The sequence below is a fragment of the Mesoplodon mirus genome (assembly GCF_964341445.2).
Source record: "Mesoplodon mirus genome assembly, chromosome: 5".
Classification (NCBI taxonomy): Eukaryota; Metazoa; Chordata; class Mammalia; order Artiodactyla; family Ziphiidae; genus Mesoplodon; species Mesoplodon mirus.
The window spans coordinates 130,783,927-130,797,697 of NC_138980.1; the positions used below are offsets into that span (position 1 = coordinate 130,783,927).

The following is a 13,771-nucleotide window of genomic DNA, read 5'->3' on the forward strand; positions in this document are numbered from 1 at the left end:
CTATCGGAAAGAGAACATTTCAGATTTCCTTAATTTCAGTGAAATGTTGCCTTGTTTGACTGCTCTGTGGACTTGGGAGGGGGTAAAGCACCTTAGCAACCAAACTAATAAAAAGTATAAAAGGCAACAGCTCCCTCTCAGCTTTTAGCAATGGTTGAAACAGACTATATTATGAACAAGGAAAATGAAAGATTTGCTAAAATGACTTTCAAAAAAAGTTATTAAGATAATGCACTATAATGTGTGGGGCTTTGTAAGTACTCAGACAGATATTTCAGAGGACTTTCTCTTTGCGGGGAAAACAAACCTTGCCTTCGATCAGAAGTTCGGTGCAGTTTTGGTCAACAGAGTAAAAATGACCTCTGTGCATTTCTTTATAAACAGTTATTTACTCTTTCAACAAATATCTGTTATGTGCCCCATAGAGATTACTGACTTGATGCTAAAATTCACCAGTCCCTCTCTGGGAGCCCTGTCTTCTTCTGGTATCTGTGACACTACCTTCTCCTCTTTCCCTCCTGCCTCTCAGCTTGCTGCTTCTCAGTTTCTTGTCGGCTACTTGTCTTCTCAGAATGTCTAAATGTTGGCCTTGTAGACTTAGTTCAAAGTTATGTCTTCAGAACCTCCAAATCTCTTTCCCTCAATGATTTTATCCCCTCCCCACGTTTTAAATACTGTCTATAAATGCATGGTCCAGACTGTTATCACCAGCACAGACTCTTGAGTTTCAGGCCCATGGAACAACTGTCTATTTACATCACTTACAAGTCTCTTGGGTATCTTAAATCCAATCAACAGCAAAGTGAACTCTTAAGTGTTACCTCAGATCTGTTCTTGTCTCCTGTATCTTGGGAAGCACCCCTTCCACTGACCCATGTTCTCAGCAAGGTCTCTGGAAGCCACCCTTGATCAACTCTCTCTCACCCCACAAATCCATCAGTAAATATTGTCAATTCTAACTTGAAAAATATGTAATGAAGATCCAAGTGGCACTTAAGAAACCAAACCAAGCCAAAGAAAATCCACAGTTGATGCATAAACACAAAAAAAGTTGCCAAATTTTTATTTTAAAAAATAAATAAATAAAAAGGAAGAGCACTTGCCAAAGGATGGAAGAGCAAAATCTTCTTGAGTGGCTGCCCAGGGGACCCATGTTCACAAACAAAAACAAAAACAATACCACTTTTGTTAACAAAGGGGTGCATTAAGATTAAATTTAGCAGTAAGCTTCCAAAAGCTTTAATTTATAATAAAGGAGAAACCAAAAAGCTAAATCAAAGACCATTCAGGTTAAATTCTACATTTAGATTTAGGGGACTATCTAGAGATTAGGGGAAAGATGCCAGTCATTAAATTATCATTAGGAATATACTACATGTAAACATTACACTCTTCTCAAAGAACCAAAATGATAAATGCAGGTCACAGGACAGATGGAGCTGCATGAAGGAATTAACAACTATTAATGATGTTGGTATATACCCCTGATTAGTGACTCAACACAAAGCCATACCCAAAACTAAAAAAAACACAATGACTGACGTCAGTTCATCTGATTTTATCATCCTTTTCCTTAAGCAGGAAGGGCAAGATGTGTCATTACTCAAGCCAACAATTGGCAATTACACAAAGGCTAAGGATTAAAAAAAACCAAAAAAAAAAAAAAATACTGTGGGTACAACGTGAAATAAGAAAGATGTATTCTCCGTAATTCAGAGAAACTGATTTATGAAATACTTGAAATCACAGAACAGATGCATTGCAAAATCATACACCGTGGACACACACACTAGATTAAGAACTCTGGTCTCGAGCCCATTTAAGGTTTTAATAAAAGCAGATGATTCCAAGGTAATGTTCCACCCACGGGTGACTATGTTCAGACATATGATTTGCCAAGTTTACCTACATAAAATGAAACTCCATGAGGAGGACGTCAAGGTGCTCTCACCTGAACACAGTGTTTTTACAAGTTTAAGTTGATTTTGTTGAGATCTGCTTATAAGTAGAAAAAAATAACGAGTGACTATATCAGAGATTGCTCTTGAGTAAAACAAGAAAGTTTCTATCACTTTAAAGAAAGAGTGGTTATATGGGACATCTGCAAACTTAATTTGCATTAAGGCTAGCCACCAATTTGCTATGACTCTGGAAGCACACAATCTTGCTTTGTCCTCTTCCTTAAATATAAAGAAGCAAAGCAACCATCTGTCTTGTACCATCATGTCTGTGTAGCCAAAGGAGGTCACTGCCCTGCTGATGGAACATTTTTATTAAAGATCTACAGATCATATTTAAACAGTCTGGCAAACAATATTTCAAGCACAGAAAACCTACTGAAAGCTTGAATGAAAGTCACAAAACAAAATAGATGAAACAAAGGCACTCTTACGCTCAGGGCTATGTTCCTAGTCTCACCTTATCTAAGGAGAAATCTTTCACTTATACCTAAAGATCATTCATCTCTATTGACTAGGTTGTTCCCACCAGCAAACTAAAATTCACAGCAGTGGCTTTCCCTCTGTGTGCTGCATGCAAACCTGATGGGGCCACAAATATCTGAGCAGAAATATGTAAGTGTACCTCTCCCCCTAGTCATCTAGGGGGTTGAGAGAAACTGTCTTAATGCCTCTTTTTTTTTTTTTATACTGCTATCTTCCTCCCTTTGTAGGCTAGCCTATAAGGTTTAGGAAGAATTCAAAAAAAAAACCCTTGTTCCTCAAAAATTCACTCACTGCTTGGGAAAACCATCACCCTAAATGGCAGACTAAGAATACGAGGAGGTAAGGAAACACTTCACTGATATTAAGCTTGTCAAAAATTAAGAGGCAGGGGAAACAGTGAGGTCAGAGCAGCAATTCTTAGAGGAAGACCAGCCTTGTTTTTTTTTTTAAAAAGAAACTCTACAACAACTAGATAAGACAAAAACAAAAATGGAAGAAATCGGAAAGAAAAAGACAAACTTGACAACAAAATTAAAAACAAAACCTTGCATTCATCAAAAAACAGCATTAAAAATAGCAAATCAGAAAAGAGTATCAGTGAGATGACAAAAGATAACTAAAACATGCACAAGTTACTCAGCTCACACCTGCTAGAATAGCTATTATCAAAATGACAAGAGATAACAGGCCTTGGTGAAGATGTGGAGAAAAGGGAATCCTTGTACACTATTGGTGGGAATGTAAATTGGAGTAGCCATTGTGGAAAATACTATGGGGGTTCCTTAAAAAATTAAAAAGAGAACTACCATATGATCCAGCAATTCCACTTCAGGGTACATATTGGAAGCAAATGCAATCAGTATCTTAAAAAGATACCTGCACTCCCATGTTCACTGCAGTATTATTTACAGTAGCCAAGACGTGGAAACAACCTAAGTGTCCTTCAACAGATGAATGGATAAAGAAGATGTGGTGTGTATGTACAACAGAATACTCTCCAGCTATAAAAAAGAAAGAAATCCTGCCATTTGCAACAACACAATGAATCTTGAGGGCATTATGCTAAATGAAATAAGCCTAAGAAAAATACTGTATGATCTCAGTAATACGTAAAATCTAAAAACAAAACAAAAACAAAAAAACCAAACTCATAGATAGAACAACAAAATGGAAGAAATTAAAAACCACAAGACTTGTGGCTGCCAGAGTTGGGCGGTAGGTGAAATGGGTGAAGGTGATCAAAAGGCACAAACTTCCAGTTCTAAGATAAATAAGTTCTGGGGATATAATGTACAGCATGGTGACTATAGTTAGCAAAACTGTATTGTATATTTGAAAGCTGCTGAAAGAGTAAATCTTAGAAGTTCTCCTCCTAACACATATATATGGAATCTAAAAAAAAAAAAAAAGGTTCTGATTAACCTAGGGGTAAGACAGGAATAAAGACACAGACGTAGAGAATGGACTTGAGGACACAGAGAGGGTTGGAAGGGTAAGCTAGGACGCAGTGAGAGAGTGGCATGGACACATATACACTACCAAATGTAAAACAGATAGCTAGTGGGAAGCAGCCGCATAACACAGGGAGATCAGCTTGGTGCTCTGTGACCACCTAGACGGGTGGGATAGGGAGGGTGGGAGGGAGACGCAAGAGGGAGGGGATATGGGGATATACGTATGCATATCGCTGACTCACTTTGTTATACAGCAGAAACTAACACAAAACTGTAAAGCAATTATACTCTAATAAAGATGTTAAAAAAAAAAAGTTCTCACAAAGAAAAAAAAAGTGTAACTATGTGAGGTGATGGACATTAACTAGACTTACTGTGGCAGTCTTTAAAATAAAAAAAAGATATATAATCATTGTGTTGTACATCTTATACAATGTTACATGTCAATTATATCCCAATAAAACTGGAAAAGGTACTATGATATTATGTTTGGCCTCTGTCAACAGAACCTGAAAAACTTTAACATTAGTGTTGGCAAGCGTGGAGTAAAGAAAAAGTTGCAGCATATGCATTTCAGTCACATGTACAGATGTACAGACACACACACACACAATACGTACAGGAAAAAAGACAAGAGATATAATAAAATGTCAGCAGGGTTATCTTTGGATAGTGGGTTTAAAGGGGATTTATATTTCCATATAATTTCTCATGTTTTCTACAAACTCTCAGCTTACTGTTACAATCAGAATATCACATTTTATTTTTTAACCGTATCAGCCTTGAAGATCAGAGTCATGGTAACAGAGGATGCAAAATATCTTGTGAGATTTTATCGTACCTTAAAAATGGCTCAGGGTCATGTGGATATTGGTAAGTGGATTAAGGACTTGGTTGGCACAAAGTGCCAACATTTCAGGTTTTACTAAATCTCTTACCACCCAGCTACATATCTTCCAAGCTTATGGTCACATTCTTGGGGCAGTGGGTTATAATGAAGTCCCTTGCCAACATCAGGGATGCTCTCACGTATGTCTCTGTCACCCTGGAGTGTTGACTAATCCTGTTCTATCCCAGACTCTCTTCCTTGAATTTATTATTCCACCTTGTGTATTTCTTCTCTATCTCCACTTCACTGCTAGACTACTGACTTTCAATTCTTTGTGTCAGCATGCCTGTCTGCAAAACCACTGCCTTTTACCCCCATCCTATTCAGTGTCACATCTGAATAAGTACAACTGATATAGCAGAAATGCAAGGAGAGCAAGTTGTGAAGTGGTGAGACCAATGAGTGGCTCCAAAAGAGATGCCAACACAAGTTCAAAAGAGGAAGGGCCTCACAGTTTTCTGAAATAATAAAAACGTTATTGAAAAAATGTACATGATGTATCATAGTTTCTATTTGGTAACCACCTTAATTTATACTCTCGGTTGTGTTTGTTAAGCCAAGGCCCCAAGGGTAGAGGTGGGGAGAAGGGAAAATAATGAAGACATGCACATAGAAATGTTCTCAGCGTATTTTGAAGAGTGGGATTCGGGGTGTTTCATTGCCTAACCCCATGTGCTACCCCAATACTTTTCTGAGTTTTGCAAGTTTCCACTTGGAGTTGTATTGTTCATACAATCACTCCAGTTCTCTGATTATTTTCACCTGGATGGGCCTCCTTTAGCTCAGTTGTATCTTTGAAGAGAGACTTGGTGAATAGAGCAGCAAACACAGTGGCAACTAATCCTTCAGAAATGAGGTCCCTATATATGACAGATAGATAGATAGATGGATAGATAGATAGATAGACAGACAGGTAGCTAGCTAGATAGATACATAGATAGACAATAATTTATACAAGTTTTCCCAAGTAGATATTAACCTAATAGGTTATGTGTACTTAGTGGTTTAAGAATACTTCCTGTCTTTAATAATTCCTAGAGTTGTCCAATAGGAAAGTGAGACTTTTTTCCACCTTTCCTTTCAGAAACCCTTGTATAAATGAATCTAAGTAGCCAGCTGCAAATTCCCAGTAAAACAATTTTTGAAGACACCAAAGGTTAGGTATTTTGACCAATGGGACAGCACTTGATTCTAGGACTCTAGAAGTTTGGAGTCAGTGGGTCTCAGTTATTTGACTACTGGCTCATCCTCTATAAGTATCACTCTTAGAATTCAGACTTTAACCATTTCAATCAAAATATAATATTGAAGTGATATTGTGGTAGGCAGAATTCCAAAAAATGGTCTCCTCACGATTCCTGTCTCCTAGTTATCCTAACCCTCATCTAGGTACTACTATGAAGGGATTTTGCAGACGTAATTAAAGTTCCACAGCACCTGACTTTAATATACAGCGACTGAGTAACCCTGACCCAATCAGATAAGCCCCTTAAAATAAAAAATTTTCTTTGACTGATAGCAGGATAAGTTAGAGATATGAAGCATGATAATCACTGGATGTGCCAGTGCAGGCTTGAAGATGGAGGAGGGCAGCTTCCTGCTCACAGCCAGGATAAAATGTGGATCTCAGTCCTACAGCCGCAGGGATCTGAATCTGTCCACAATCTGCATAAGCTTGGAAGTAGATTCTCTCCCAGTCTCTAGGTAAGAGTCCAGCCCATAGTGAAAATAAAGAAAGCCTCATTTTACATGGAATGGGGAAGCCCTGAAAGGGGAGCTCTCACACACTACCACTCAGACCCCAGCAGGGGGAAGGAAGAATTTCTCCCAGTCCAGCAACAGCTCAGCCACTGAGAAGCCACGACCACCCTGATCTCTCCTCCCAACTTCCTCTTTTCTTCTGTAAAAATGAAAGCCTCTCTTCTGCTTTTTGGACTTACCTATGGTTTGCTGTAATTCTCTGCTATTCCCAAATAAACTCACTTTGCTGGTAAAATACCTAGCTCCTTTTCTTTTCTTTTTTTTTTTAAGGTCAATAACTGACACTGACTCTGGCCTTATGATACCGTGAGCAGAAAAAGCAGGTGAGGGTTCCTACAGAAATAGGAGCTTATCCTTTCTACCTTTCTTTGATTTTGGCCTTGAGGTAACTTGAGAGCTCCCCTGAAGTCAAACAAGTCAAGCCTACCTAGACTTGTATAGACCTGTAAGATCAATAAATGGATATTGTTTTAAGCCACTAAATTTTTGGTAATTTATTTCATAGTAAGCAGGTATTATTTTGTTTCCTTTACTGGTTTTATTTTTAGAGCCTTATTTTACTATAAAACCACTACACGCTAATTTCCCTACTTTCCTATTCTCCAAAGATAAACACTGCTAACTTTCTTTCTCTTTCCAAAAACTCCTTATGAATATGCATGAATATACAAGTATTTATGCATGTCTATATGCACTCAAACACACACACACATATATAAAATTACACAACGTATTTTTTCCCTGAACAGTCTATCTTGGGCAGCTTTCTAAATCAGAACATAAAAGCCTACCTCATTCTTTGTAACAAACATGCAGTCTTGGATTATATACCTGAATTATTTTCTACTAAACCAGCTGCTTAATGAAGGGCATGTTAAATAATAAAGTGGTAACAACTTAATTTTCCATTTGCTAGTTACAAGCAATGTTAGATTTATTATTTTCTGTTTTTTATTATTTATTATTTTCTGAGATATCAGTAAGATAAATTACTAGAGATGGATTTGCTGGGTGAAAGGGTAAATGCAGTCGAAATTTTAACTGATACCGCAAACTAACCAAAAGCGTTGTACCAATTCACATCAACACTTATGTGATGTGAGAGGGACTGTTTCTCCACAACCTTGATATCATTGGATTCTATCACTTTTACAAAACTTTTGACAATATGCTAGGTGAACAATAGTGTCTCATTATTCTGGTTCATATTTCTCTTATGATTGCAATGAATCATCATTTCAAACATTTTTGTTGGCCAATTTAATTTTTTTCTATGATACGGCTTTTACATCCTTTCCCCAATTTTCTCCTGGTGCATTCACCATTTTCATATCACTTTACACAAGCATTTTGTATATTAAGGCAATCAGATGTCTGTCAGTTATGGGCATAAAAATATTTTTCACACTTTGTTTTCTTTTGATTTTGTTTATTACACAGAATTTTTCATTTTAGGAGAGAGATACTAGTCTTTTCCTTTGAGGCTTCTGGATTAAATTTCATGCTTAGAACTAGGAGCCTGTGATTTTTACCTTTCTTTTTTTTTTTTTAATGGGACTGACTTGTTCATGGTTCGTTTAGGAATGCCTGGCTGTCAACAAACACTATTTTGTCTGTGGAGATAAGCTCCAGAACATGATGCCAGTATCTCTTCTTCCTCAGGGTACCACTGACATATCTACACAAATAAATTAATGTTCTCATGTCTACCGATTCATTCAATGGGTATAAATTCATGTCAGTGATGCGTGGCCTGACTCACATAATCCCTACCTAAGAAAAATAGAAAGTGTATCTACTGGGTGACTAAGCACTGAGAGATGGCACTTACACTTTCTCTTATTTTTCATGGGGACATCAAGGAACTGTCCCCCTGGCCTCTGTGTACCATACGCAGTAGAGAATGTAGCAATAGGAAGAGGTAAGAGATGCAGTGAGTGAGAAATCGTTTTACATTATCAAGATGTGAGGACAGGTCCTTTATTTAATTTACATTTTATTCTTCTTGTATATAGAAACAGGAACCTACCAGACTGTGATAAATGCCATTTCTCACAAAAAGTCGACAGACTTTTCTACAGCTTCTGGGTGAATAACAACCTGTTATGTTCCTCCATAACATAAGGGAAAATACTCTCGGAACCTGAAAGACAGGCTTCTGTTTGCCCATTCCTCTGATTAAATACAAAATTATGTTTTGAAGGAAAAAGAATTCTCCATAGAGAAACAAATAATAATTAAAAGGATCATTAAAGTCTTAACTACACTTTCTTTAATCCCAATATTAGAACTGAAGAAAATAATGGCAGTAAAAGACTAATCAACAGGCACATCAAGTATGATGCAATTACTACAGAACACTACAAAGAGGAGTAGGATTAAATTTTTTTAATCACAACTGAATTATACGTAAGAAATAAAATTTATCATATACTTAGCACCTTGTATATACTGCTGGGCACTCTGACAGAGGAATGAAAAGATAAGACAAAGATATAATTCTAGCCGCTGAGTAAAGTATTTGGCCTTGCTTGACCCTATGGTCAGCTTTCACTACCATGACAATGATATAATAAAAATCTCCAAAGTATAAAGGTAATAATATAAATAGTTGTGTATTCACCATTCAGCTTTGGAAATATAACATTGCCAACTGCTTACCCCTCTCCACAATTATACCCCCTGACACCTTCTCAGACGTAACTACTAACACAAAATGGGTCTTTAAAATGACCATATTTTCCTTCAGACTCTTACTATAAATGTACATACACAGATACATATTTATATGTGTATGTGCGTGTATTCCTAAACAAAACATTGCACGTAGCATCACATTAACCTTATATGTATGGTTTAAGTAAGATTCTTTTGCAACTTGCTTCTGTTGCCCAGCACTATCTTTCTAGGCGCACGGTGTTCCGTAGATAATTATGCCACAATTCATTTATCTACTTTCCAACTGATAGACATTTGGGCCACACTGCTTCAAACGTTTAGCTATTACAAATGATGCCACTATGAGCAGTCTAGAGCACACCTTCTTGCATATATGTGTAGGAGTTTCTCTAAAGTTTTCCCTCAGAGTAGCATTTCTGGACTTTAGTGGTCTTACTACATACAGTATCATAATTTTATGAATTTGTCCTTTGCCTTTTTAACTTTACCATCTTTTATTTATTACTATGAGGAAAATAAAATTTATTCCAAAGGGGCAACTACGTCTCTCTCTCTCTCTGTCCCATCTTGTCCCCAAACATGTTTAGATAACTTCCACTCTCAGCTGGAGAGCCCCCCTAAGCAAAAGGACTGCTTTCCGGGGGCCAGTCATAGCCTAGTTCATAAGTCAACACCACCTGAAAGCCTATCGTGTGACAGTTTCTACAAGAGTATAACAGAGGTAGGGCTTAAACACTCATCATTTCACCCCATCACCTTCCATATCTCGAACACATCTTCCTACAGATGCTCCTCAAAATCTGTGAAAGGCACTCAAAGTCAAAATTCATTTTACTTTCTGACTTTCGTCTCTCTTTTCACCTTTACATTCTTGTACAATCAAGCATGTACATCCCACACTCTAGCCACACACTAGAAATTCCCCCATCTCTCACCCCTGTCAAAGTCTTGCTCATCTTTCAACATCATGAGCAAGTGGCTCCTTCAACATCTCCCAAACTTTCCTGATTGGAATTAACCCTTCTCTTCTTTGTACCATCTTAGATAGAATTCAAACAAACAAGCAAAAAACACACAAAGCGGTCTTCATTGCATAGTTTTTGTAATATGGTTCTACCGTCCTTCTAAGTAGTTCTTGAGGCCAAGAGTCTCATCTCTTGAATCTTCTTTGTCCCTACAGTGGTTCTGGATGTAAAGATAAGTTATATATACACCACTGTCAGGTAAAACTTTAGATAAACTCTTGCCCACATTACAAGAGGAGACATGTTCTAGACTGCTCAGAGCAGCATTGTTTGTGCTAGCTAATATATACAATAGGTAAGTTCAACTTTAGGGAGAAAAATGCTGAATAGTTTTGATGCACTTTAGGACATGAGACCCCAAAATATGGCGCACTGGCACATTGACTATTTGAAGGTGAAGGGATTTGAGAAACAGCATGTGCAGGAAGGGCTTTCTGACCTGCCCGGTAAGCAGGTCATAAAACCTTCTTGTGAGAGGCACCCTCCCTACACCTGGAGGAAAGGAGCCTTCTTATCTCTGAAGACAAGGGACACAGAAGAATCTGAACAAACAGTCCTTGCTAACTTTCCCCCAGTTTACTACAATTAGCTCACCTTTGTCCTATACGTCTTTGCACAACTCCCTTCTCTTCACCAAACTACTGTAAAAAACAATCCGATTTAACCGTTCCTTTGGGTTTTCATTTCCTCATGAATGCTCCCATGTCCCGTCAAACGTATGTTAAATAAATGTGTATGCTTTTCCTTTGTTAATCTGTCTCTGGTTACTGGGTCCCCAGTGGAGAAGTTAGAAGGGGAGAGGGAAAAGATATTTTTCCTCACTTACAGTTCTTGACACTAATCCTCTTCATGTGAACTGTCATGGCCACGTTTCCCAAAGGAAATCCTAACATGGGAGCGTGACTTGCATCATCCACAAATTCAGATGTGGAGAAAAAAAAATAACTGGAATAGGACCCCATATAAAAAGGATTTCTCCCTTTCAGATCCAAGAGCTCAAAGAGAGGATAAGGTTTGGGCTGACGGATGAGAAACAACAACTTAGTGACAAAGCTACAGGGAAACCAAGATAACAAGGTGGGGAGACGCATCTAAATATCAAAATGCCTGTATTTTAAAAACTAGCAAGACGAAGTAAAACAGAACTCAAGAAAAGGTATTTCATTACCTGCATGAGCAGAGAGAGGCGAGTGAGGCCGAGGCAGTGCTGGGGGCTGCCCATTACCTATCAAGCTCTTCCGGTTGCTGGTTCGGCAACTGTCCAAAGGAAAGGAAAACCAGTTTTAAAAGCAATAATAATAATAACGTTCAAGTATGTTCAAAGTAGACACAGCTTAGGTTGAACAATCTATCCGCACATGTTATTTCTAAAATTTTTGCAAGTCAATATGCACTCACTAATATTTGAAGGGTGGCTGTTTCCTGAATATTAGAAAATATAATGTATTCATATCATATATAACACCATCAATATTCCTCACCACAAAGTTATCATCAAATGCCTTTCTTTTGGCTCTTGACTGCCAATATGTGATATGCCATACACACAAGTGATAAATTAAGGATTCAAATCAGCAAACCCCAGGTAGCATCTTTGCTGACATGAAATTTCTAATACAAAATTACATGCAATGAAGAACAATGACATTAATCTTACAATGATGCACTAATTAAAAATCTAATTATTTAGACAAATTTCATAGCTGTGCCTTTTGTCAACAGAACAGCCAAGGCCTAAGATAAATGTATTTCACTACTCATTCATTTTTCATCTTCATACTGCATTCAAACTCCTTATGAAGGTAAATATTTTGGAATCATAAAAACAGATTCCAGTTTGTATTAAAATAACAATGAAGGTCTTTTCTCACAGGCACACTACCTACTGTTTTTTATCCTGGTACCCAGTGAGTAGAAATAAATTGCTACATATGAGCACAGGGTAACTATTTTTTCCTGTTTCTGCTACTAGAAAGTTAAAAAATAGCTAACTTGATTCCAAAGTAACTTTCACAAGCCTCGAAGAATAACACAAATGCAAAACTGGTTGATGATGAAGTGGATGTTATCTTACTTTCATTTGCTTTTCTTCAGTACAGACTGGTACTTCACAATCAGTATAGTGGTTAGAAAAGGATAATACAAACCAGCAGGTTACCTCATTGAATTCACCCGTAATAAGGTTCAGGGCACTATGATTCCATCCTCCTACACCTGGTGCCCTTATCCACCAGTAAAGATTTATTGTAATGTCTTCTTAATTCAGAATACACCTGATACAGCATTCTTGAAACAGGAATTTTCACCTAACTTCTAAATAACATATAGTGGACATAACTGAGAATTTGTATAAAATATTTGAAAGGGGGTTTCTCTGGTGGCGCAGTGGTTGAGAGTCCGCCTGCCGATGCAGGGGACACTGGTTCGTGCCCTGGTCCGGGAAGATCCTACATGCCGCAGAGCGGCTAGGCCCATGAGCCATGGCTGCTGAGCTTGTGTGTCCGGAGCCTGTGCTCCGCAACGGGAGAGGCCACAACAGTGAGAGGCTCGCGTACCGCAAAAAAAAAAAAAAAAAAAAAAATTGAAAGGAACATTTCTAAATACTGTTTAAACAACACATTTCAAAACCAAACCAAATTTCTTTCTCCAATATTGACTTGGGAACCAATCCTCTCTCTTAGATGTTTGCTGCTTATTATCATTTGTCAACATTCCCATATTTATAATTTCTTAAGGTCAGGCTGCATCATTTTATTTTCCTTACTGGAGCAATCAACACCCCCTAGCACTATCTGTGAGTTTAATTAAGATCATGTTTACTCAGCCTTAAAGAAGTTGTTGAATAAGAATAGGCCCTTGATAATTATGAAGGTGGAACGTGGTATTATCAACTCATCTATCAAGAACCATTATTTGGCCTATTAAATTCATAACCATTAAGTCAGATCGTGTGATTGTTTTTTTAAAAATATTGTACAATGTATTTAGTGTTAATTCAAATTAATGTCTCCTTTAATTTTAATATAGGAATATTAAATATATCAACTTGCTGATGTTAATAAGAGAAATTATAAATGACAGATTTAGATCCTGGAACTCTCAGCAAAGTTATTTGCTAATTTGAGCAAGTTAATTGTAATACAGGTTAACTTACACAAAAATGGCTATTTGTATTATTTTTTACATTTAGTATTTGATCTAAATCATTTATGAAAATTTCCTATTGACATTCATTTATTAATTTTTATATATGTAAATCAAATAAATAAGAAATATATATCAATAGAAACAGTAGCCTAATGAATATCTTACATAAGAATATCAGTGAAATATGCTGACAAAGGTAAAATTTAGAAAATATTTCTTAAAAACATTTTAATTGAATTTTCCTAAGAAACATATAGAATGACTAGTACATTACCACAACAAGCTAAGTAAGTAGCCAATAATTTGTATTTAAAACAAAGAAAAACACAAACAAAAAATTCTCACAACTGTATCAGTTATTTAAAGCCTACC

At 37.0% G+C, this 13,771-nt stretch overlaps 1 protein-coding gene across 8 annotated transcripts in view; it reads right to left on the reverse strand.

Annotated features, from left to right (window-relative positions):
* Positions 1-13,771, reverse strand: part of MAST4 (microtubule associated serine/threonine kinase family member 4) — a gene marked incomplete at its 5' end in the record, with an annotated part of 585,767 nt that overhangs the window by 108,717 nt on the left and 463,279 nt on the right. For all 8 annotated transcript variants that reach the window (XM_082620666.1, XM_082620667.1, XM_082620672.1 and 5 more), the window contains one exon: positions 11,421-11,509. In XM_082620666.1, coding sequence (XP_082476792.1) covers positions 11,421-11,509 — 89 coding nt within the window. The remainder of the gene's footprint in view (positions 1-11,420; positions 11,510-13,771) is intronic.